This window comes from Lepisosteus platostomus, chromosome 17, assembly GCF_059453375.1.
Source record: "Lepisosteus platostomus isolate fLepPlt1 chromosome 17, fLepPlt1.hap1, whole genome shotgun sequence".
NCBI classification, from domain to species: domain Eukaryota; kingdom Metazoa; phylum Chordata; class Actinopteri; order Semionotiformes; family Lepisosteidae; genus Lepisosteus; species Lepisosteus platostomus.
In genome coordinates this window covers 4612257-4638665 of record NC_142627.1, presented here as the reverse complement: position 1 = coordinate 4638665, position 26409 = coordinate 4612257, and the positions used below count along the sequence as shown (strand labels likewise).

Here is a 26409-nt window from a genome sequence, read left to right as displayed (position 1 = left end):
GATGTAGTTATATAAGGGACCTGCAAAAAAATGCCAGTTTATTTGATGATAACCGCCTCCCTCAGCTAAATTAGAAATTGCTGTTGATAATGTGACAGGCCTCACTGACACATCCATTGTAAAAGCACTGAAGGAGGCAGAGTTCATGCACACGGTCAGGGCTACTCAATACACACATTTAATTTCATTATTGCTTTTAAAGTCTCCTACTATCCAGTCTGCTGTAAACTTCCTGTAACCTGCCTCTTGTCAACCTAAACCACGCCCTGCTCATCTATTTATAGGAGCATAAGGAAGGTTGCAAGTAAGAGGAGACAAATAGAGCCATCTAGCTCTTTTTGTTTTTACTACTAGCTAACTGATCAGAGGACCTTATGCAACCATTTCCTGAAAGAAGCCAGGTTTTGGCTTTAACAGCATGGCTGGAGATATTGTTCCACACTCCCACATCCCGTTGTGTAAAGAAGTGTCTCTTGTTCTTTAAATTCACTTCCCTGTAGTCTCCATTTGTGTCCTCTGGTTTGTGTTTCACTGTTGGTTTTGAAGAAGTCCAGCAGGTTGAGTTTGTCAGTGCCCTTATGGATTGTGAATACTTTAATCCAGTGGTTCTCAAACTGTGGTACGCCATATGACCCTGAAACTTTGTTGTGGGCGCTGAAAAATCAGGACGGGTTTTCTTATTTTCTATTTTAATACGTGTCGATTACGCAGCGTACGTACTACGATACAGTGCGCGCTAATACTTCGGTGGACACAGAGCTACTATGTAATTCTGTACCACTCTATAGGAATGCGTGCTATGGACGCAAGTGACCGATTGTATTTAAAACAAAAGCTATCTCCAGCAAGTAGGGAGGTAGGAGAATGTGCGTGATTTTGGAACAATGCCAATGTCGTAAACACAGGAATGCATAGCAATACGTGCTACGAACGCTGGTAATCTCGTGAGCACAGGAAAGCGTGATAGATAACAGATAAATATTTAAGAACTGTTCTAAGTTAATTTGAGAAAAATACACAGAGCGTTTTTGTGTTTCGCTCCCATGTGCATGAAATAAAAACTTAAAATAAATACAGAAATAAAAACGGAAACGCGGAAAAATGCAAGCTTGCGGATTGCTAAAGCAGGTAAGCCCCACACTATTATGTGTGGAGAAAAAGCTGCTCAACAGCTCGACCTGCTGCCCCCCCCCCCCCGAAAGACACGGTAGGACAGAAACACTGTTGCACTGGTGCTTACACCCAAAGAAGGCTCCACAGCCAAAACATTGTGTTTTCTTTCTTCTCTAGGAATAAATCTATTACTTGTTCCTTCAGAAACACTATTGCTTAGTATGTTAGTATGTATTATGTTTCAGAATTGCTTTGTATTATTTAAGCTCTCGGCCTGTAGTGGACAGCAGGTTTCACTCTGTGCGAAGAAATTCTTGCACTAAGTTGTTCCCCATGGGAGCAGCCCAGCCTGCCGGTTGGTGGGTAGATTCAAACTATCGCATGCGTTAGGATGTGTAATAAACACTGAAGATGGGTACCTTCCAGGCAGCTCAAGGATTACAAGTACAGTTGTGTCTATATGCATAACTACATCTGCGTATTTGACATTCGTGAATTCGCTTGTTCGTGATTTGGTCTGGCCAACGGGGTCTTGCATGGAGACGCTTGCAAGAGTAGAGTGGGACGAAACCGAGTCGAAGCCTGTCAGATTAACGGTGCAGCAGACGAGGATGATGAGATGAAGCTAGCTGGTGAGTGAGCCTCTCCCTGCTCCCTGCCCAAGTACCCCGCAGTCACACCTCAGTGGTGTCTTGTTTCAGTAGTGTAACGAATAGCGCTCCTTCTGTGTTGGCAGTGTGGGGAATGATGGGCTGGAGATGACGGTACAGGTTTACTGACAGGTTTATCACCCTTTTCATGGCAGTGGGGTGTGTTCCTCACGGAGCTGGGTTATTAGCTGTCCAGCAGAGAGAAACTGCAGGTGCGCACTGGACGCAGAGGAGTGATTCATGATGTGTATTTATCTTTTTGCAATGAGTTTGTGATTACTGTTTTCATTTTAGTTGATCATTATAATTTTAATTAACTTATAGCCAATGCATTAGTGCTTTAAATGTCACATAAGGGAGGATTACTTATGTCTTCTACCTATACATACTACATTACTAGTACTGTTTTATTATATAATCTTTATACTACATTATGCTTAGTATAAATAATTTAACATATAATGAAAACCATTGTCAGTATCACCGCTCAGTTAACATATTGATTAAAAGTATTATTTTCAATCAAGTTTCCAAGGTGCAAAACTGGACACCCTTAGAAGACAAGTAACGCGCTCCGAGGAGAAAATGTTCTTCCTCTCTATATTTTTACCAACGTTGAAGAGCACACCTGGCACTTTAAAGGTTAAAAGGTAGTGTGCTGTGTTTTCAGTTAGGGGGAGTGTTACTCTGTTGTACCCTTGGACACCTGCCAGAAGAAGAGTTTTGTGACAACGTACAGAGCTGTCTTCAGTGGTTTATATATATGGACTAGAAGAACAGTCCACGATGACACACGGCGTAGTCTTGCCAAGTCAGTCACAGACAGATGTCCCTGCCCTTCCCTCTGTCCGGGAAACATAGTGCAAGGTGAACGGTGGACTGAAGCAGATTTAATCCTTTTACATCAGTGCTGAGGTACTGTGGGGAAATAGAATATTGATCTTTAATTTCCCTTTGCTGCTTCGGTCTTGGTCCTATAAAATGCGTCTGTGCTGTGTAATGGTTCTTGCTGGTCACCTCACTTTGCCTGGGAATAGGTTAAGCTTATGTATTGTCAGTGTTTATTGTCATGTTCCTGATTGCTATACTTGTTAAAAACTTTTTTTCCCTGTTTTGTTTTGCCCTGAAGACAGAGGAAAAGGTTCAGCGGCCTGGAGGAACAGGAATAGTATGTTTTCTTTTAATGTTTTAACATTTACACCTTTCACTTCTCTCCTGGACTGATTCTATTTCTTTCTCTTTTTTCCCAGCTTTCTTGTGAAATAGGTTTCCATCTTTTAAGCTTGACGGGTGTGGGTCAGGAGGGAGTCACGTTTGTCTTTTATTTCTGCTTCACCTCAGTCTCTTTACTTCAGATCTCAGGAGCTGGTTTGTGCTGTTGCTGAAATATTGCCTGAAACATTTCTGAATGGATGGCAGGTTGTTTTCATCGTTCAAGTTAGTTTTCCAGCATTGTTTGATTACACTGGGAGCCTTTTCAACATGATGGGGAACTCTGGGCTGCCCAGCACTCCGCAGGTTCAATGAAACCAGCCCAGTAGTTTTAAAGTGTGTGCTGCTGACGACTGGTTTCTACTGTACAGTTCTGATTGTCTTATTCTTATTGGCTGAGGATCCAAAGCTTTGTTCACAAATGTACATCTCTGCTTTTTAATTTTGGCATAGCTATTTGTTTTTCTGGCCTGCATCCTCAGAAATATACATTTTGGAACCATCTACCTCTTTTCACACAGTGACGCGCCCCAGCACAGCTCCCGCAATAGAGAGCACCTGGTGGAGGACCGATGTAGCTTTCACTGCTAACAGTGCAGACTCTGTGGTTCCTGTCAAACTGAATACCCAAGAGCCAGTTGTCCACCACCACTACTAATCCTACTACTGATCTGATACCTGCACCCAGAGGAGTGCACACCCTTTGTAATGCATCCCTCATGAGCAAGTAGCCTTAAATGTTTGGAGGCAATATTCATATTGCTGTTATGAGCTCATTCCAGACCTGTTTCTGTTGTTGTATCATTTCTAAAGTGGAATACTGGATCATACCTCCGGCTAACCTTCAGTCTCTGAAACCTTCTCTTTCCCACCTAAGGATTAATAGCTGATTTCAGTCTTTGTCTAGTGCTTTCACTTTCTGTACAGTAGGACGTGTTTAAAAAAACTGAGCAGGAAACCAAGCAAGGGCTGTGTGCTGCAGTTAAATTGAGCTTTCAGATTCCCTGCAGTGGCTTCAAAATATTTAAACTGCGTCTTATTTAGAATCACTACGAAAAAAAAAATTGAATCCTTTGCACTTTGATTTGTAGAGTGCACAGAACTGATAATAATGATAAATTTAATTCTTTAATTCAAAACATGTTCACGAAAATTTGAAATGTTTTGTAAGCTGCCTTTTAGCTCAACTTGCACTGTGTTTATTAAACACTCCTGCTGTAGTGTTTGGTGTGATCTCTGATCACCTCTAGGGTGCAGATTGTACCTTGAAAGCATGTCGAAAGACTAATACTGTCTTCTCCATATGTCTCTGCCTTTTCTCAAACAGTATGGAGCAAAGAACTGGTTTCTGCCGAATGTACTTGACAGGAGGCTGTGGAAAAAGCTGAATAGCTTTCTGCTCTCAGATTCAAATAACTTTAACACCTCACACCTACGACTAGAATCTTTGCTGCGGCTTTTCTATTGTTAAAACTGAAAATGTTAAACATTGCATGAAATGTGTCTGAGAAGCCATGGGAAATGCCGTTTATTAAGGATCTTAACAGACTTTCAACTGCACATCGTCCTTTAAAGTGAAGCATTAGCATTGTGGCCACGAACAACACTAAGGGTGTCCTGAAGCAACGCCCAGTTGTACTCACATCAGATGAAACACATCAGGTCCCAATCCAGACACGGGTTCAAATTCCTGTGCAGTATTAGTCTGACACTCAGTATTATTTAGATACTTGAGGTTTGAAGACTTTTCAAACAATTGTCAAGGTGAGAAACATGAAGTTTGAATCCATACCAGCTACTTTCTATTTAGTTCAGTTCAACTTGTTTGGGAGTCTCTCAGCCTTTGCTGGTGACATTCTTGAGGAGCCTGAGGAGATCTGGAACAGATGAGTTTGACTGATTTGAATGGATGATAGCTGTTGGTTGTGTTTAGCAGATGACACCTTGATGAATTGGATGACCTAATCTTCAAATATGTGAATAGTGTTTGCAGATATGTTTGAACACTATCTGCTTCCAGTGCAGAGCAGTTAACCCAGTTTCAGGCAATTGCAGAACAGCAAAGCGCTTTATATTATTTGTACTTCTTTCTTCAAATTGAAACATCTGTGTAAATTTAGGCAAAATGATTTGTATCATTTAGGAGCCTACAGATTCTGAAATCTGAAACCTGATCAAAGTGTTCTGGGCCACAGTTCTAACCCAGGCCTTCCTGACTGTTTCAGTGCCTTGTGACGACATTCTCAGTAAAAGACCTACATTGAGACCCCATGGGTCAGTTTGCATATAAGCTGACTTATGTGTATTTTCACTTTTATGAATGCAGCGTGGCCTCAGCTCTCCACTCAGAAACCCAGGATCGATATGAACGACTGACATCTGTCTCCAGTTCGGTGGACTTTGATCAGAGAGACAATGTAAGTCTGCTGGGTTCTCATATCCATGACTTCTGGCAGCTGCTTCGCAGACTGCTTCGCTTCCCTTGCGCCGGGAGGACAGAAGCTGTCTTGCCTGAGATCTGCGAGATCTGTCCTCCACACCGGTCCATTCATGCAGACCTCATCGCTGGGAGAACCCGCAGTTCACCGCCCTGGAGGAGATTAGAGGGAACACTTCAGGATTGATTGTTAGTGGAAGACTAGTAATATGCAACTTGTACAGCTTCACCAGACTGGGAGGGAAGTGCAGTATTCAGTCACATTGTCTTGTTCTGCTGGCTCAGCAGTTTGACACAGAGGTCCTGCTTCCTAAGGGCTCTGCCTCTGGGAACTGCAGTACACTGCTCTGCGGTGCAGACACGCACTCCTGACTGTTTGTCATGCTGTGGGAGTCAACAGCAGGTTCATTGTCACACTCAGCACTTTCAGCAGCTTCAGAAATGATGCCATTTAGAGCTGTGAGATGTAGCTACAAGATTTTCTTTTTTTCCGAACACCAGCTCGACGTTTTTAACAAAAGGCGCTAGGGCTGGGCGATATGACCAAAAACATTATCACGATAAAAATTTTCATATCAGTCGATATCGATTATTATCACTATAAATGTCAAATCATTATTTCTTTCAAGTTTAAAGGCAGATTTTTTCTCCTGAGTGAAAGCTGAAGAAACCAGACAGTTAATTGGTAAATTAAACAACTCTTTATTTTAAGAACACAACAAACACTTGCCAAACAGCAGAAACATTAAACAAATCTGAGGTAGAGAGTATCCATGTCTTTTTTATGTCAAAATATGCATGAGTAAAATTTACAAAATAAATATCTTAATAGAAAAATTAAATACTGCAGTCTGATAAAACACGCATAGAAGATGGCTCAGACAGACTGCAAAGTTTAAAGTGCTCTGTTTGATGTCTGATTGTAAAAAGCCAAAATATCTCCAAATTACCGAAGTTGAATGACCTATTCTGTCGACGATGTCATCGTCCTTCGAGCTGGTCGTTGGCAGCACTATGTTTGCTTCGGTGTCGCTCATTTCTCCACTCTTAACTACAATCTTGTCAGCCACCACCATGTGAGTAATCAACACCACGTTAGCTGCCCGGTCTGCAACACGCACGCGCACTCGTGCAGTATTTTGTGTGCATGCGCATATCATACGCAAAGCATAAACATATATATCGAACACTTATCGAAATTTTGTTATATTATATCGAGAAAAATTATATCACAATAATTATCGTTATCGAATTATCGCCCAGCCCTAAAAGGTGCTCTGAGAGCCATGTAATGAAACTGGTACGATATATTAATTTACATTTTATGGCAATAAAAACTTATAATAGGAATATTATAAGTTTACACTGCACCAGTGTAGGGTTAAAATTGAATTTGAGTTATGCTAAACTGGAAAAATTCCTTAAAGTTTTTTTAAGCAGTCTGTGGTCTTGGTGTTACGCCAGAAGGCACTCGAGAGGAAGGGCTGTCTTCCTCTTCCTCCAGCTGCATGCTAGTCCTCTCCAGAGGGCAGGAACTGCCACGGTCTGAGGGAGAGAGGAAAGCAGATGTTTGTCCGCATCTGCTGTCTCACAGGCTCTGAGGAGGAAACCGTAGGCTTTAGTCTGTGTCCTTCATTGACGGCACACAAGTGTTCAGGCAGCACAGAAAGCAAGACAGTGATGATCTTCCAGTCATTTGGAGCTGTTGCGACTCCTTCTCTCAGTATCAGTAGTGTTTTACACCAGATAAATGTCAACAAAGCTCTGTCCAGGAATATAAACAGTTTTTGTGTTTGTTAAATCTGAGTAAAAATCTGCAGTTTTTAGGCCAAGTGTATTATAACCATGTTTCTATCACATTGCACCCATATAAGTGGTTGTAGGATTCTGGGATTGTTGTACGTAATATAATTTATTTTAAACTCTGCCCAGGTTGTTCAATCCCAGAAGATGACTAAAAACATTTCTCTTTGCTTTAGGGTTTCTGTTCTTGGTTGACCGCAATCTTCAGAATAAAGTAAGTTTGCCTGTCTCTAAGGTAAGTTACAGCATGAAAAAATATATTGAGCCCTGTCTTTCAGTGTAATCTCAACAAATATAGAAAAGATAGATTTATATATTGTTGAACTGCTGCACAACACTCATATGTTGAGACTGCTTAGTTACTATCTCTGACAGAAAAATAATTTCAAAACTCATTTGCTCTCTGATATTAACTTCTTAAAGCAGCACAAACATGGTTTCTTTATATTGAAATGGGAAAACCTGGAATAAAAATAAATTCCATAGGCTCATCAATAAAACGTACCATCACGCCAGCATCCTTTATTGGGTGGAGCAAGACAGTCCTTTCCTTGGTGCAGAATGATCATGTCTGGAAGAATTAGCTTAATTTAATTTTGCAAGCTTAATTTGGAATTTGTGAGTTAGCAATATTTCTGTGGAAATTTATTTGTATTTGGTTAAGGTCCAGTATATTTTAGCTTTTTTGTGTCCTGGACTTCTGGACAGACTCGTAAGTCTACTGTGGTTAAGATAATTCTGGCTCTACATGAAGAGCTGAAGTGCAGCTTCAGTAGCCCAGGGGGCAGGCAGTGCTTATTGCCAGGGATGGGTCCCAAGTAAAGGGGAACGTGCTGAGTCACTGCTTGTCTGAGGCAGTGCCAGGTGGTGTGCAAAGTGCTGACTCACTACTCTCCTTCAGGGATGAGGAGATCCGGGAGAAGTGCGGAGGGGATGCTGTGCACTACCTTTCCTTCCAGCGGCACATCATCGGCCTGCTGGTGGTTGTCGGGGTCCTCTCTGTGGGGATCGTCCTGCCTGTGAACTTCTCAGGAGATCTGCTGGGTGGGTCTTCTTCACCTTGCGTCTGGTTTCTTGAAATGTGGGGTATCTTTCAGTTATATGATAGAAACGTGGACCAATGTTAAGGGTTCTGGACTTGCAGCTAAGACTTCCAAGAAAAGGCTTGGAGGGTTGTGGGTTCAGATCCCACACGAGACACTTCTGTTGTACCCTTGAGCGAGACGCTTCACCAGAACAATTCCTCTAAACCACCTAGCTCTGGAAATAGGTGCAAATGTAAGTCATGTTGAATAAAACATGTCAGCCATTAATAATAATTTTAATCTGACTTTAATGCATAATGTGAGCTTCACTGAGTGGTGGACCAGCTAATGTGATTAAAGGTGATTTCAGTGCTTAGTCAGTCTTGGGACTCTTGTAGTCTAACTGATGAATTTTACAATCATACCAGGCTGCTAAAGTCAGCCACAGTGAATTCTCTCGTTTCTGATCCATCAGTTCAGCACTACATTCCTTAATGCAGTGTCACTGAAATAATTAAGAGTTTTCTTAATTAAAGGGAGACTATGGGTACCTTTTGACAGTGCATTGATAATAGCAGTAATTTCAGTGAGTCCTGAAAGACCCTGATTCAGCTATTGTCTTGAATGACAGAGCATGCACTGCCGGGACAAGGTGCCTGTAATGCAGACCATACTGAGACCGTATTGAGCCTTATTTTCTCAAGTCCATGAAATATTAACAAGCACTTTAAAAAACCTCCACAATAGAACACTTCTTCTGAAAGGCCTAGTGCACTGCAGAGATTACAGATGTTCAAATTAATTTGCACTACATCAAACATAATAGGTGATCAATTGATTGAATCTTTAAACTTTCTTTTTTTAACAGAAAATAATGCCTACAGCTTTGGACGAACCACTATTGCTAACTTAAATTCCGGGTAAGTATATCACACTTAATTCCAAATGTGGCCTAATATAATTGATTTAACCTTTGGTAGTAATAAGTGATGTACAGTAAAATGTCCAAATTCTTTGACACCACTTGATGGGAAATCTGAATACAACATGCATCTGTAATTTATTTATTTTTGCTTAATTAAAAATTTAAGATGTGTTGATGAGAAATTTGTGAAAAACATTGTTGCTCAAGCTCCACTTGATAGGATTTACTGCTCAGTTCCCTGTGATACCACAGCTCCAGCTGTGTATGTAGAACAGCACCGCGGTCAGAAAGCTGGAAGAAACTTGAGAGTGAAGTTACCATAACTCTCTCATGTGATGCTGTGATGTCGGTTTCATATCCTCTATCTTGGTCTGTCAATGGGTTGTTAATGGCTATAACTTTAAAATCTTAGGAACTAAAATTGCATTGTCCTTTTTTCCTTGAACAGGAATAACTTACTCTGGTTGCACACTTCATTTGCTTTCCTTTACCTGCTACTGACAGTGTACAGCATGAGGCGCCACACCTCCAAAATGCACTACAAAGAAGACGACCTGGTGAGCCGCACCAGTGCCGAAGCACTGGTTCCTGGTTGTCTCCCAGCTGGCTGTCTGTGCTCGTGATTTATCTGCTGAGCACAGCAGTCCGTCCCACAGTTTTTTCTTTAAGTGCTACTTCTTTTGTCTCCGTATGAGCCATACGGTGGTTAATCTTGCATTTACTCTTAAGATATTGGAAACGGAGCTTGTTTAGCAGTTGATTGGTTTCTGTGCATGAAAATTCTAGTTTTTTTTTTGCTTTGTGCTGGGAAAACTCAGGTCAAATGTTTCTATTTTGGGAATTACAAGAGACATAGTTCAATTATAATGCAGCATTTCATCTTTTTTTCTGTTTGCCTTTTAAAGACTTTTCATATAAGAGGATACGTTATAAGAATCCAAGGCTAGCAGCACCTGAAGTTGGTTTCACTGCTTTGTAAAATGTAAAAGATTCTTTTCATCTACAAATTTTCTTTTTGTTTTTTGCCCTGTAGGTGAAGCGCACTTTATTTATTACTGGGATTTCAAAATATGCTGAAGAAAATCAAATTAAGATGCATTTTGAGTAAGTCATTTTCCTTAATGTTAGAAATTGGTAAGAAAGACTGTTAGCATGGGACAGATCTCTGAATAAGCTCATGCCTCAGATGTCAATTGAAAATCCGTATTTAAAGATCCCTAGAAATTAACGCTAAATTATAATGAGCTGTAATTAATGTTTTCAAAATAAGTAATGGATCCTCTTTAAAGTGGTTCAGAATTGTGATCCACTTCTGTATGATTGTCTTGAACAGACATGCCTATGATAACTGCAAAGTCCTGGAAGCGCGGCTGTGCTACAACGTGGCCAAGCTGATGTCCCTTGACGCTGAGAGGTAAAATGTGTCCGAAACGTTCTGCATCTTTCAGATGAATGTGCTTTTATCCACAGCTCTCAATCTGGCCTCATCGCATTATGTCCCAGCTGTTTCCTGTGGGCAGGTTGAACCAGCGATCCTTAACTGCGTGAACTGCAGTTGGGCCTCCATTATGGTGCATTATACAGGATCTCCTGTCCAGTTTCATTGTCGCTGGTTCCACTGCATGCCACTCAGTGGTTTTCAGCCATCAAGTGAGGGAGGATAAATGAAAAGTCTGAATGAGCGCTGCCAGACTGATTTTCTGAAACAGGACAGTGATTATAATTGCTCCTGGTGTATATGCAGAATTGGCAATACAGATGCAGCCATTCAAAACGAGCGAGGTACGCTGCGGTACAACGCGGTGGGTGCGTCGCATCACAATCGTCATAACACGTCATATCGTGTCATACCGTATAATACCGCAGTTACGATAATAGTATCTGGAATCACCGCCAGGTGGATCTTATAAAGCTTAACCTCTTAAACACCCGGTTTCAAATCCCGATCACTGCTGAGGTACAATATCCAATTATGAATTTAAGTTGTTTACTCTTTAGACTTTTAATTTTAAACTGTGTATTAGAGCATGTTAATCATTAAACATTAAAAAGTTGGTATATTTTATAAAAGCAAGATTGCTCACAACCTACACAACCTACCACCTTTATCATAAATATTTTGATTATGCAGAAATATTTTATGCATCAAAGTCTTTACGGAAGATATTACTAATAGTATTAATAATGAATGACCTTGGACAGGCTGTAAGCTCATAGTATTACCGTAGTCCACTTTCTTTGTAACTGTCTTTCTAAACGAAAATACATTATTTTTTCATTGACAAAAAGTAACACGACAGCATTTCGTTGATCCGATCATGTATTCGTTTCCAATCATACAAAGTAAGTTTTGAGAATCTTCGATTCACCAAGCCTTTCAGATGCTCATAAACGATATTAAATTAGGAACATAAACATATTATGTAAACTGTATATGGCTGGAATTGGCAGTTTAAAGAAAAAATACACACCGGTATTCCATTTTCTCCCTAAACATTTTAAGCATCAAAGTCTTGCACGTGGTTATTTTGGAAACTTTTTTACGTGCGTCTTCTGACCATATTAAGTTTATATTCTTTGTGAAAAGTGATAATGTTTTAACCTTTTCTGCGAATAAGCTCGTTATCGGAGTAAACAAAAGCATACTTTTAGAATTTGATTAATAGGGAATATAATATGGAATCGCGTATCTAAAGAAATTAACAACGATATAATTATATTCATGTACTGTAGCTCAGATGCTCACAGTAGTGCACTGTCTTTGGAAATGTCTGCTTCAGTTTCACTCTTTTCCACGTGATTACATCTGTGGCATGATGGCTTAATAATAATAATAATTGCTTACACTTATATAGCGCTTTTCTGGACACTCCACTGAAAGCGCTTTACAGGTAATGGGGTAACTGGATGATGCGACGGCAGCCATAGTGTGCCAGAATGCTCACCACACACCAGCTATGAGCTATCAGTGGGGAGGAGAACAGAGTAATGAAGCCAATTCATAGGTGGGGATTATTAGGAGGCCATGATTGATAAGGGCCAATGGGAAATTTGGGATCTAGTACCTGGTGCAGTTTTTACAAAAAAAATAATTAATCGAATCCTAGGTGTGAGTTCATAAAGCCTGAATTACGTACTATGCCTACGTCTGCGAAACATCGAATTAGTATGACAGAAAGCTGCTGTATCAGAATTTTATTGAAACTTCATTTAAAAGGAATTAAATTTTAAATTGCTAGTATGCACAACAACAATTTGACATCGGTCTGTATTTGAGCATAAAGGACTAGGTCACGCTAACTCGGGCTGTAAAATGCGTCACTAATAATGGTAAATCCTCCCCCAAAGTATTAAATTACAAATCAGATGAGGTGGTAAATTATCAAGTATTTGGTGTTTTATAGGAAACTCAAGATGTTGATCATTGCAACAGGTGACAGAGATGAGTTATCTCTACATGACTTACCAGCCAGCTGCCATCCATTTAGACCTCAGAGCACCACCCAGACCGATCTGTCTCTTTAAACATCTTGAGTCTCCCATTCTCTATGACGTGGCCATAGATCTTTGTAAGAATCTCCACAGGCTTCTCACCCTCTTGTGTAAGGAATTTCTTGGCACCTCTATAAACTTTTTCCATGCATTAGTTCAAGTACAGTAGGTAGCTGCATCAGCATGTGTAGGCTGCAGAGGAACAAGTAAAGGTTTATTCCATGCTGAAAAGAGAAGAAAAGAAACATAACATTTACTTTTTCCATGCATTTTCAATGTCCATGATCCTTGTGCTTTTCTTCCAAGGAGGAATGCCTAGAAACCTCCTAGAGGTTTCTTGTTTCTTTTTATATGTACAACTTACGCATGTGTGTATTTATATGTACTATATGAGTGTACCTGTACAGATTCAGACACATGTATTTATGTATTTGCACCTCTGTTATTTTCAGGAAAAAGGCAGAGCGCAGCAAGAAGTTCTTCACAGACTTGATGGAAAAAGAGCACATGTGCACCATGATCAACCCCAAGCCCTGCGGTCACCTCTGCTGTTGTGTTATCAAGGGCTGTGAGGAGGTAAAGGCTAAAAGTGCTCCAGGCAGCAGCAGCAGGGCCCCAGATCTCACCCTGGCCAAAACCACTTCTAGGCCATAAAAAGGACTCTTGTGAAGCACTGAATGTGCTCTCTGATTAATGGATAGGAGAGCTCTGTACACTCTCTACAACTTTTGTGGTTCCAGGAACCTATTGTACTTATTGCAGTGCTGCTGGATTGTTTGGGCACAGAAGGGAGTCTTGTGGTGAGCTTGGTTCTTCAGACGTGCACTTCTATGGACAGGTGAAGGAGAGGGTCCTGGGGGTTTGGAGAGTTAAGGCCCTTCACAAGACTAAGTGCATCTAAAAGTTAAAGTTTAAACTGATGGGATATTGGTCCATGGCAGGTAAAACCTCAGCAAAAAGACTTCCTGGAATTAAAGCAGTAATAACAAACTTGAATGTTATGGGAAATTGCTTAGTTTTTAATTTTGTTTTGTCTATTGAAAACATTTTTCCACCAGTACTTCACATATCAAGATGACTGGAAATTACAAAGAACACTTTCCTCTGTTAGAAGTACATGCAGATTCTCAGAACTCCAGAAATGTTTTTTGATACACAAAACAAGTGTTTAAATCAAGATGAGTAAGAAGTGAAAAGGCAGGAATGTGTAGATGATACAAACTTTAAATGATGATAAAAACTCTAGGCCTGGAAACAGACTCTTTATCATTAACCCTCCTGCGGTCTCCTTCCTGCCTCACCCAGGAGGAGGCTGTCAGTTACTACACCAAGCTGGCAGCCAAGCTGAAGGAGGAGTACCGCACGGAGAAGGAGAAGGTGAACACCAAGCCCCTGGGGATGGCCTTCGTCACGTTCCAGAACGAAGCCATGACTGCGATGTAAGGACAGTGCTTTCTTCCTGAACCTCTCGTTCCCTCAAAATTATCATCATGTAAAAAAAATGACAGTCGATAGTTTTTTTGTTTTGAAAGGCCTATGGTTCTGAATCTGTACTTGGTAACGGGCTGTGCTGACTTCTGTGCCCGGTGCTCAGTGGGATATGTGAGTGAGGAGTGTCTGCCCCCACTGAGCAGTGGTAATTCGTGTTCTGTCGTTCTGCTGTAACCCCCTCCACAGTTACAGAACCACTATGTTTTAAAATATGTCTATAACCAGAATCGTGTAACTTGCGTAAAGGGAAGACCTTTCTCTGTCAAGAACCAGTAAATGTCCCAGAACCAGATGTAGCTCTTGCTAGCAACACTGCACACTCACAGGCTGCAAGGAGCCCACAGGAGTTCCTACTGTGCACTATATCAGGAATTTGCACCATATCGTTTGTCACATCAGTTCCTCCGGTTTTAACAGCATTCTGCAACTCTTTGAGATTGCAGCTCCTAGTAAGCGGTGACAGTAAAGTTTGTGATCCTCCTGCCTCCCAGACTAGTGTCGTCAGCATTTCTTTCTCTTTCAAGCCAACAGAGCTGCACCAAGACGGAAAGGCAGTAGCCGATCAGCACTGATACTGTTCCATATTTGTTCTGGCCTTTTTATACTAAGGACACTCACTCTCAATCCAAAATTAAGTGCTTTGCTTTAGTAGTTAAAAAACACGATCATCTTGAATATCTCTTGTTAAAGTAGTATTCATGGATTGTTACTTACTAAAGCAAAAAAATTAAAGACTTTCAAGTGTCCAAGTGGTTCATGGTGTATATTCACAAAGAAATGAATATTTCTGACCCCTTACATTCTTAAAACTGTGCAGCCCTGCACCCCATCTGCCTCTTCACTGTGCTCACTGTGTCCCACTGTTCTGCACAGCATCCTGAAGGACTTCAACGCCTGCCAATGCCAGGGCTGCAAGTGCAGGAGGGAGCCCAGGTCCTCTACACACAGCGAGAGCCTCCATGTCCACAACTGGAATGTCACCTATGCTCCTGACCCCCAGAATGTCTACTGGTGAGTCTCTAAAGTCCAGCATCGGCTACAATAGCAGGGATTCCTTCCTCCTTGTGGACTCCAGTGAAATATTACTGTTGCCTTTCAGTTCTCTAAATACGTGACTTAAAAAGGGAGCAAAGCCCTTTTGCCAAAGCTGTGTGGTGTACTGTGGCTGTCTGGGCATTTGAGCTCTTTTCATTGTTCAAGAAATATACTTGATATCTTGCATGAACAAGGTTACAAGAAAACACCTCTTGTTGAAGGGCAGTGATCTGGTTTTACATTTTAAAGCAGAGCATTAACGATAAACGAATTCAGTGGAAAATAATTCCGCATGGTGGTTGCACAGGTCTTTTCTGATTAAGTGAAGAGCTGTGGTGTGAGAGGTTATGTACAGTAGACAGAAGAGTTGAAGAAGAGGAGCTCGGAGAGATATACCTACATGAAAATTTTTGGTACTGCTCATTAAATGTTTTTGGCAGTACTGCTTCAGGGTTTTTGAATTTGACCACAATACCTTCGTTGCGGATGTCTAGAATACTGGAGACTCACTGACCAGACTGATGAGGCTTTCTAAACATAATGAGACTAGGCTTCAACTTTACTTTTTCTCCTGCAATACTGCTAGTTGCTGTTACGGTCTTATGTCCATGCAAGACAAAGTGTGTTAAACCTGTATGTTGCCACATCTATACCCAAGCCAGGACTAGAGGGCTTGTGTGGCTGGATCTTTTCAGGTTGGTTCTGACTTGGCTTGACCAAACAGCTAACAAAAAACGGCCTGGAGCGCCCCACTGCAAACGGCTTATAGCACTGTAAGGTTTAAAGAGCACGTTGATGCTGTTGATTTAAGCTCATTGGTGAAAGGGACTAATGGACACACCTTAGATCTAATTATTGCAAATGACTCCTTTGTCTCCCACTGCTCTCAAAACTACTGCTATTACCCCCGTGCCAAAGAAGCCTAACATGGCTCTCGACAATCTTAACAACTTCCGCCCCATCTCCAACTTACCCTTTCTCTCTAAAATTCTAGAACGTGCTGTCACACTTCAGTTACATAACCACCTCATGACTAACAACCTTTTCGAACCCCGTGAACTTCACAGTACAGAAACCGCCCTGGTCAAAGTCACCAATGATCTCCTAATAGCTTCTGATTCTGGTTCTCTTTCCATACTCATCCTTCTTGATCTCAGTTCTGCCTTTGACACTGTTGACCATAACATCTTACTTTCTCGTCTTGAGACTGTGTTTGGAGTTTCTGACACTGCCCTCACATGGTTTAAATCTTACCTCACTGATCGCTGTCACTTTCTCTCTCAATGGGTACAGGCCTGAAATTGGTCTTGTCAAGTCTGGTGTCCCCCAGGGCTCAATACTGGGCCCCTTGCTCTTCAGCATTTACATGTTCCCACTTGGTCAGCTTTTAAGATCACATGGCCTCAGCTTTCATTTTTACGCTGACGATACTCAAATATAAATCCATACCAAACCCGACACTGATGTGGCTGTCTCTATTCTATCTAATTGCATCTCTGACATAAAAATTTGGATGACTCAAAACTTCCTTCATCTTAACTGTGACAAGACTGAAGTCATGCTTATTGGTACCCCCCATCAACTTCGTAAAGCCAGTCCTGTAACCCTGTCTGTACATGGCTCTGTACTTGAGCTCCAATCAAAATTGAAAAACCTTGGGGTTATATTCGATTCTGGCTTAACATTCGACCCACATGTACAGCATACTGTCAAAACATCTTTTTTTCACCTTAGAAATATCGCAAGACTACGCCCTTTGCTATCATTAACTGTGGCTGAAAAGCTGATCAACATATTTGTATTCTCTCGAATTGACTACTGCAATGCTCTACTCCCTGGGGTATCTAAATCTACTCTGAACAAGCTGCAGTATGTTCAGCAGCCAGAATCCTGACCATGTCTAGTGCAAGTGTTCACATTACTCCTATCCTGGTGTCCTTGCACTGGCTTCCGGTCACATTCCGCGTAGACTTTAAAATCCTCATGCTCACCTATAAGGCTTTACATGGCTTGGCACCTCAATACCTGTCTGAACTTTTATCGCCCTACTCCCCACCTTGCAACCTCCGCTCTTCAAATTCTGCCCTCCTTACTGTCCCCCAAGCCCGTCTACATTGTATGGGCGACAGGGCCTTCTCCTGCTATGCCCCCAAACTCTGGAACTCTTTACCCAAGGATATTAGAGAGTCACCTTCTCTAAACTCCTTCAAATCCAGACTCAAAACTTCTTCTTCAGAAAAGCCTTTACTTAACTGGTTCCATTCTTCACCCCTCTGCTCTTCTTAATACCACCTTCCACAGTCTCCTCTATTGTTATTGTTGTATTGTTGTAATTATAATTGTGTCCTATCTTGTGAAATCTTCTTATTTATTGTTATTGTCATCCTGTAAAGCGCTTTGAGAAGCCACCTTTAAAGGCGCTATATAAAATAAAGTTTATTATTATTATTATTATAATGTTGTTCCCGATACGTTCATTTTAAGAATCTAAGGTAGCTTAGAAATGTGACGTTATTTGGCCCACCTACAGATGCAGCCATTCAAAACGAGTGGGGTACACTGCAGTAAAACGCGTTGGGCGTGTCATGTCACAACTCGTCCTATCCCGTTATACCGTACAATAACGCACAATACCGCAGTTATGATAATAGTATCCGGAATCACCACCAGGTGAATCTAATAAAGCTTAACCTCTCATGTACAGCATTTGAGCTGTTGCCAGAAACACCCGGTTTCGAATTCCGATCACTGCTGAGGGACAATCTTTATCCAGTTAAGAATTTAAGTTGGATACTCTTTAGACTTTTAAACTGTGTATTACAGCATATTAATCATTAAACATTAAAAAGTTGGTATATTTTATAAAAGCAAGATTGCTCAGTTGGACAAAAGTACACAACCTTCCACCTTTATGGTAAATATTTTAATTATGCATAAATATTTTATATATCAAAGTCTTTAACTTGGTAATTTACATGGGTTCTGACTTTAACGTGCTTGTTCTAACATTAGTAAGCTTATATTCTGTACTTCATAAAAAGTTATAATGTTTAATTTTTTTTTTAAACTTCTGTTGTTCTTGCACTGTAATGTAGCGAGCTGCACCCAGGCGGTTCAAAGCACGATCGGAGCATTACTTTCGGTTTGGTTCTCATATGCTGAGTGTGTAAAAATAGTCCACTATTATAGCTTGTTGTTGACTCTGGCATGAATTTGTGTATCTGGATAAATTAAGTGATGATATTGTGATTAAGGATTTCTTCACTAAATTCTTTAAGTTAAGCAAAGGAGGGAAGAAGGGTTATTTTTACAATTGGCACTCCGAGATTCTGACTGATTTAATTTCCATAATTTAGCTGAAATAGATAAAGAAATCATGCAGTAGTTATATGTATTGGAAGGCGATCTGTTTTATTAACAGACGCTCTGACTCAAACCTGTGTCATACAGTGATATACAGTAGACGTGGGTAATGTCATCCCCATTAAACAATGTGCTTATTGCATAAATCCTGCTAAACTAGAAGCATTGCAGAAAGTGTACATTATTTACTGAAGCACAGCTGAGTTCAAAGAAGGAAGACTGTGATGCCCCCCTGTTTATTGGTACCAAACATTGATGAGACGTCACGGTTCTATACAGATTACAGAAAAGCGAACATTGAAACTCCACCAGACATCGTATGTACTATTTAACCATTGTCAAGGACCGATGCGCTGTTCCCATTTGTAACAGGGTTACTCAGCAGCCAGCAGCCATATCACTCTGCAACTCACAAGTGGCAACCCACTGAAGCTCAGCAGGTGTGAGCCTGGTCAGTACCTGGACAGAAGACCTCCTGGGAAAAACAAAGGTTGCTGCTGGAAGAGGTGTTAGTGGGGCCAGCAGGGGGCGCTCACCCTGTGGTCAATGTGGGTCCTAATGCCCCAGTATAGCGACTATACTGTAAACAGGCGCCGTCCTTCGGATGAGACGTAAAACCGAGGTCCTGACTCTCTGTGGTCATTAAAAATCCCAGGGCGTTTCTCGAAAAGAGTAGGGGTGTAACCCTGGCGTCCTGGCCAAATTTCCCATTGGCCCTTACCAATCATGGCCTCCTAATAATCCCCATCTATGAACTAGCTTCATTACTCTGCTCTCTTCCCCACTGAGAGCTGGTGTGTGGGGAGCGTTCTGGCGCACTATGGCTGCCGTCACATCATCCAGGTGGGGCTGCACATTGGTGGTGGTGGAAGGGAGTCCCCATTACCTGTAAAGTGCTTTGAGTGGAGTGTCCAGAAAAGCGCTATATAAGTGTAAGCAATTATAATTATTATTACTCATTGGAAATTAGTTTCTTTTAACTCTGAGTTTATAATGTCGGGCGCTCTGAATGAGTTCAGCTTTGATGCAGTATAAATAAATGTATTTCCCACAAGCTATCCTGTAGTGGTTTTAAAACTATACAACATCACACTGTTTGCATGTGGCACATCTTTGTTCTAGTTTTAAAACTACAGCATGGGAAAACAAGTGTTAAGAAATAAACAAGACATTTGATTGCTGGTTGCCTCATGTTAAAGAGGAAATACAGAGGGAGTTTCAGAAATTAAACAGAGTCCTGGAACATCCTGTCTCAAATATAGACGTTTAATAAATTTGAAGGTTGTGAAAACAGTGACAATGACAACAGAGCATGCTCCTGAAAATTCCCATCCCCCAGAACCGTCTATTCTACATAACATTACACAGCGGGCTGTTAACACTCCTAGCCTTTGTGAGAAGTACGGAGCTGCGTTACATAAAGTGGCTGCAATGGAATATACTAGTAGGTGAAAGTTAATTCCTTAATTCCAAGCTGGAAAGAAAAGACATAATGTGTCTCCTCTATAAATCTTCAGTTTACAGATCGTCCAATGTCATTTATTATCAATAATATCTTTCATATCGCATTAAAATTGGAATGTTTTTTTCAAATGTAAATCCACCTATTTTCTAACCACTTTATCCAGGACAGGTAACAGTTCCACCCTCCCAGTTCCCTCTGCCTGCCTGACCTATTCCCATTTTTAACCATTCTGCGAATCGCAGAGGGTGAGAGAAACTAGGGAGAGACAGAAAAAAGTTAACCCTGGTTTTCTGATATTCAAATGTAACGTATATTTGAACACAGTCTTGCAAATTAATGTTTTTATATATTTGTACACAGTCTTGCAAATTTATGTTTTTACAAGATGTGGAAGTGCAACAATTTATCACAATGCAAATTTTAATACTAATGATTAATTAAAATTAAAAATAAAACATGTTTACAAAGAAAGAGGATTACAGCAATACTACTAGCTATATAAATCCATATATTTAGATCCTTAAATTAATATCATTATTCATTTCTTTAGATAATCAATTCCATATTATATTCCCTATTTAGCAGATTCTTAAAACTATTTCTGTATTTCTACGAATACGGTCGTTATCGGAATAAACAAAAGCATACTTTTAGAATTTGATTAATAGGGAGTATAATATGGAATTGCGTATCTAAAGAAAATTATCTAAAGTAGCTAAAGAACTGGCTTGCCAGCGCGGTGATGTCACCCCCTTTCCCTCTGCCAATCTGACCTCTTTTTAACCCTTCTGTGCCCAAATCGGTGTGAGAGAGTCGTCTTGATTTTGGCCATAGTCCGTCTCCTTTCCAAAGCTATAGTGCAGTAAGTTGTCTGTCCCGACAAAAGGTACAGGTAAACGTACTGATGAGCTAATATCTGGGAAAGGCTTCTTTCCTCGAATCGAACACAATATAAAACAATGACAATTAGCCTCGTAACTCTAGGAGGTCAGCTGTTAAAAATACTGTAGTTATTGTTAACAGAACACAGCTTTGTCAGTGAAAAAAATGACCCTGGGCACGTTTCCTCCCTCTCTACATTCTCACAGTAGACTAGGTGAATGAAAGACAGTCCCCCTTCCCCCTACGGACAGGAAAAGTGCCCGTGGGCACTTAAACTTAATATGGTCAGAAGGAGCACGTAAAAACGTTTCCAAAATAACCACATGTAAGACTTTAATGCTTAAAAAGTTTAGGAAGAAAGTGGAATACTGGTGTATATTTTTTCTTTAAAATACCAATACCAGCCATATACAGTTTGTAATGTAGGGATTTCTATATTTATGTCTTTATTTACCACTAGGTTACAGTAGTGACAAAGGCTAAACTTTTAGCTTCAGTAATGCGTATGGCTGACATTACATACATGTTTGTAATGACAATATAGTGTCGATAATATTTATTGTCAGTAATATCAGTAGAAGTTTGAAATTATTTGTTGTTATTAATAAATTACTTAGCTTCAAACATGTTGTGATATTTAGAAATATAAGAAATGTCAATATAGTGTCCATAAAATTTGCTATTTAATTTTTTCAAAGAAATGTTTATTGGTTTAAAGAAAACTCGGCGACGGCGACCTGTGGGTAGTTGCGTGCAGTACGGGTTTGTACTGCGCATTTTAAATGGCTGAATCTGTAGCTCATTTGTCATTAAGTAATCAAAGGAACGCATTCAGCTTTTTCTTGCAAGGAGACAGGGTTATAGGCTTTGGCAACATGGATGGGCAGGTTCTTCCATATTCCCACAACCAGTTGCATAAAGAAGTGCTTCCTGCTCTCAATTTCAGTGCACTGCCATGTTATTTCCTCAAGTTCATGTTTCACGTTTTCAAGTTCAAGTTTCAGTTGATTCTGAAGATGTCCATTGAGTTGACATGTCCAAAAATTACATCTCCCAGGCATTACAGTACCTTAGTCTTGAATTTAGTCCAAGTCTTGTTTCATGTTAACATGTTAACAAGGAATTTTATTCTATTGTAGTCTAAGGAAAAGTAATCTCTGGGATCTGGACAAAACTGCCTGGTCATTGGGATCTATCAACTTGATAAAGAGTTTGATAAAGTCCTCAGATTGATTAGTAGTTTGTAGTAAAAATGAGACAGAATATCAACTGTATGACCCTTCTTTTGGTGTGAAATGGTAAGTGTGTTTAGATGTCTGAAGCTGTAAATTCTGTCCTTTTCATTGTGAGCCCTGACACATTGACTCCCTCTGTGGTGTGACCTCATCTGAAACTGTGACACTGGCAGCAGACCTGCCACAGCCCGTACTCTGATCCCTTACTCCTCCTCATCTTCATATGAGCACTCGCTGCAGGAGGGCGGAGCCAAGTTGACAGTTTAGCTGCAGCATATCAGTAAATTGGATTTGGTATTTGTAGGAATGGAAAAAAAATCCTGTGTGTTTTTGTACAAAATTAACAGAACATCAAAAGTCGAAAGCAAAATAGAAAAGTTAAGTGACCTTTAATTTCTTGCTCGTCTTTGCATATTTTAGAATAAGAAGGTTACAAAGGTCTCTAGACTATTCTGTCCACTCCACTCAGTTTGTTGTCCAGTAGCTAATGGATACAGAAAATCTCAACCTTTTCTTGAAGAAAGCCAGTGAGTCTTCTTCAACAGCTTAGTGAGGTTTAATATAGGTCTTAGACACAGCTTATGGAGTATGAAGTATTGCACTACATTTGTTGTTTAACCAAAGAACAATTACAACTGTTCTTATAAAACACTGGTACTTTAAAACATCTCAGATTGTTATGACAAATGCTCCATCAGAGATGGGATATTTTCTGCAAACTAAGCATAATGTACAAGATTGCTCTTGGCTGTTTTCCTAAGTACTCTGCAGTGTCCATTCCTTAAGTCTGAAAATACAAAGTAACAGTGCAATAAGTGGTGATTGCGTATTATTGGTGATTAGACTGAAGTCTGACACAAATCATGGTTGGGACTTTGAAATCAGTGTTGCAGAAGAGTTTGTTTGACCTGTTCACCATCTGTGCCATATTAATGATGTGCTTATTAATAAATGAACTTTGGAAGAGTTAAGTACCAAAACGTGAGCAACAGTGAAATCTGGTTACAAGACTCCACAGAGGTCTAAACCAGTAGCCTTTAGTAATCTAAGTTTTGCTCATTCCCAGAGTGTTTGGCTGAATGCTAACTCGTCATCCTGCCTGACACTTCTAGATCTGTGCCTTCCCTTACAGTAGTGCCAAATGCAGAGGTAAAAACAAGAGAAGGTGTGAATGAGAGGAGGCTCTTTCAGTGCAGCCCACTCTTCTGGTTCTCAGTAGCCTGATGATTTAGCTCTCTTGTTGAATGCATGAATCAGCATCCATGACATGACTTGGCTTTTTGTTCATCATGCCCGTGACCCCACCGTGTGAATAAATGCCTCCTGTTCGTACTTCTCAGATTTAGCTGTGCTTAGTTTCCATTCATGGTCCCTAATCCTGCTCTGTGTCTTGAATTTGGAATTAAGGGCTTGGCTTTGACGTTCATTTCAGAATTTGGAAAACCTACAAGTGTGTCTTTATGGAATTTATGTATGTACTTTGTATTGTGCTTTGTGATAAAATACCATTAAGTGTTTGTAGCATATTTGGGGTCTGATCTGGTAAAAATGATTAACCTATTTTCCTTGTATACTATTCTTTTTAAATTGGTATATATATGTTTCTATGTAGTATCTGCTCTAAAGAACAAATTGACCATCGCAAAGACACTGCAGAACTCGGTTAAGCGTAACTGCAAGTGCCTTTGAAAACCATTTTTTGTAGCAGGTTTCTAGTACTGTTAGGATCCTCTTTCTGTTTGAAAGTTTACTCTGCACTGTCGATTGTGCTGGACTGAAGCAGGAGGTGCCTTCAGTCTTCACCTGAAACTGTACTGTGCCAGTGTTGTTCATGCACAAGCATTCATGGATGGATGGTTTAGCATTAAGGTGAGAGCTGTAATAGTGAATCTCAAAACCCACATGAAATGTCCTCTGTCCAATGACAGAGGACATTTCCTCTGTATTTCAATATACAGTCAATAGAAAAAGTGTCTTGTCTGGAAACCTTGCAAAAATTGGGAACAGATCAGGGACATCCCTCTGGGGTGCAGATTAGTAGCTTCACCTTGGTTAGAGTAGATATCCAGAAATAACTTTTTACAGATTTAAAGCAATACTTTAATACCGCAGTAATTTCAGGGTTATGTATGAATATCCAGCAGAATTAGAGAGTGAATTGTATTAAATCTGACACACACCAAACACAAATCCTAAATCCCATACCTGATGGTGACTTATTGAATCAGATGCTTCTTTCCTCTGTGTAATGAAAACCAGATACTAAACACTGGGTGTGTAGTTTGTGATAATCTAGTTTTCATTCTAATGCAGACATTTGCCAGAGTTCTCAACTGCAATTCAGTGGTGTTGGCTCTCCTGGGTTATAAGAAAACTGGATATCCATGTCAGCTGACAGTTTGTGCTGTGTGTTTTGCAGGGAGCACTTGTCTCTGGGTGGCCTGTCTTGGTGGCTCCGCTGTTTGGTCATCAACTGCATCCTCTTCCTCCTGCTCTTCTTCCTCACCACCCCTGCCATCATCATCACCACCATGGACAAGTTCAACGTCACCAAGCCTGTGGAGTACCTGAATGTAAGCACTCCCTGTGGCTGCTGGACAACACAGGTCTTCCTGGTCCTGCTCAGGGCCCCACAGCTGCCTCTTTTGTTCAGTCGTTGCAGCCTCCTAAACAGTCATCTCTCAAGAATTTAAGGATCTTAAATCTAAATCTAAAGGATCTTAAAATTAAAATTAAAAAAAAACCACAGGAAGCTACTCAACTCTGTGGTTCAGCTGATTCTTACAGCCACTTGTAAAACTGTGTGAAGAAGTGCCTCCTATTTCCATCCCCTGAATAATCCTACACATCTGGATGTACATGTTCTTAATTTGTTTTTGGTTTAACAGGCCTCAAATATATATGCTGCTACTTAATTTAGGACAAATTTGTCCTTCCTTAAAGCAGCCAGCATAAGCCGGAGTGTCTGGGGTGATGTACACTGTGTGTACCATTTGTGTGCAAGGATGACTAGCGAGTCACTTGGCTGACACATGACAGCCGTCTTCCAGCCACCAGTCATCTCCCATCAACTCACCTTTACTAAATCACAATCTATAGGTGTCTTTATTGTCCTAGTCTGTAGCTTATGTTTATATTGTAGAAAATCTCAAATTAAATTGATAAGGCCATAAAAGAAAGCTACTGTGTGAAAAAATGTATGCAAATAATTTAAAAATAAAATAATAAAAGTGAATGATAATACTAAAATTAAAAAAAAATTGTCATTTAAAAAATAATTTTAAGTCTTAACATTAAATAAATGTATTAAACAGAACAGTCTACAATTAATAATTGGTTAAAACTATATAAGAATGTTACTTATAAGACTTTGAAATAAATGGCGTTTTTAAGGCTCACAGAGAGTCTGTGTCCCACCTCCAGCAACACTCTTCCCCTCATGATTCACATCAGGCTGCTGGGCTAATACCCACATCTAGTTTTCATTGGCTTGTAGGTAGTACAACTATGTAAAATCTTCCATGACTGAACATGATGGCAGTTCAGCCCTCTGCTTGAGAGTGGCCCCAGATCACATCTCCCCTAGTTACAAGCATTCTTGTGGGAAATTAGTTTTTAATTAACCTGTTTTTGAGTAAGCAACAGAATCTTCCATGCAAATTGAGAACTACGGGTCCCACAGGAGTTCCCGGGTATTCAGGGCTTGACTCTGGGCTCATTCAGACTCCGTTGGTACCATCTTTACAGATAACCGTTTCTCAGACTTTCCTGGTCACACCCTTTCTGAAAACAGTGCAGTATTTCCCAGTTGTGGTGTGAGGATCAAGGGAGGATGCCGACAAGGCCAATGGATGTTCCTACAGCTGAGGTCCAACTTGGAAGAGTTCCCGTTGCTTTGCAGAGTAGATGAACGCCCACTGGCTTACGCTGTGCTCTTCCTGTGTCTCCCCAGAACCCCATCATCACCCAGTTCTTCCCCACTCTTCTGCTGTGGGCCTTCTCTGCTCTGCTGCCCACCATCGTCTACTACTCCGCCTTCTTCGAGGCCCACTGGACAAGGTATTGAACATGTTGTTGAGTGAGGAACCCTTTTTTAATTCTTAAGAAAATATAATAATATTTAGCAAAGGAACAAGTAAAGGTTTATTCCATACTGAAAAGAAAAGAGACATAACGTTTAGGTTATGGAGCCTTCTTCAGGTGTTTTTTTTTAAAGAGGCTTCATTATGTAATCATTTAGCTGCTGCTTTTAGGGATGGAAATTTTCTGATTCCACAGCAG

The 26409-nt window shown here is 40.5% G+C and overlaps 1 protein-coding gene across 4 annotated transcripts in view; it reads left to right on the top strand.

Moving 5' to 3' along the window:
* tmem63ba (transmembrane protein 63Ba) overlaps positions 1-26409 on the top strand; it is a 63383-nt gene that overhangs the window by 25670 nt on the left and 11304 nt on the right. For 3 of the 4 annotated variants that reach the window (XM_088610349.1, XM_088610347.1, XM_088610348.1), the window contains exons 4-16: positions 2893-2931; positions 5302-5392; positions 7392-7429; positions 8117-8259; positions 9109-9160; positions 9614-9722; positions 10199-10269; positions 10499-10579; positions 13110-13233; positions 13963-14096; positions 15022-15159; positions 24548-24701; positions 26081-26187. In XM_088610349.1, the coding sequence (XP_088466475.1) occupies positions 2893-2931; positions 5302-5392; positions 7392-7429; positions 8117-8259; positions 9109-9160; positions 9614-9722; positions 10199-10269; positions 10499-10579; positions 13110-13233; positions 13963-14096; positions 15022-15159; positions 24548-24701; positions 26081-26187 (1281 nt within the window). The remainder of the gene's footprint in view (positions 1-2892; positions 2932-5301; positions 5393-7391; positions 7430-8116; positions 8260-9108; positions 9161-9613; positions 9723-10198; positions 10270-10498; positions 10580-13109; positions 13234-13962; positions 14097-15021; positions 15160-24547; positions 24702-26080; positions 26188-26409) is intronic. The other variant, XM_088610351.1, reaches the window with a different exon arrangement.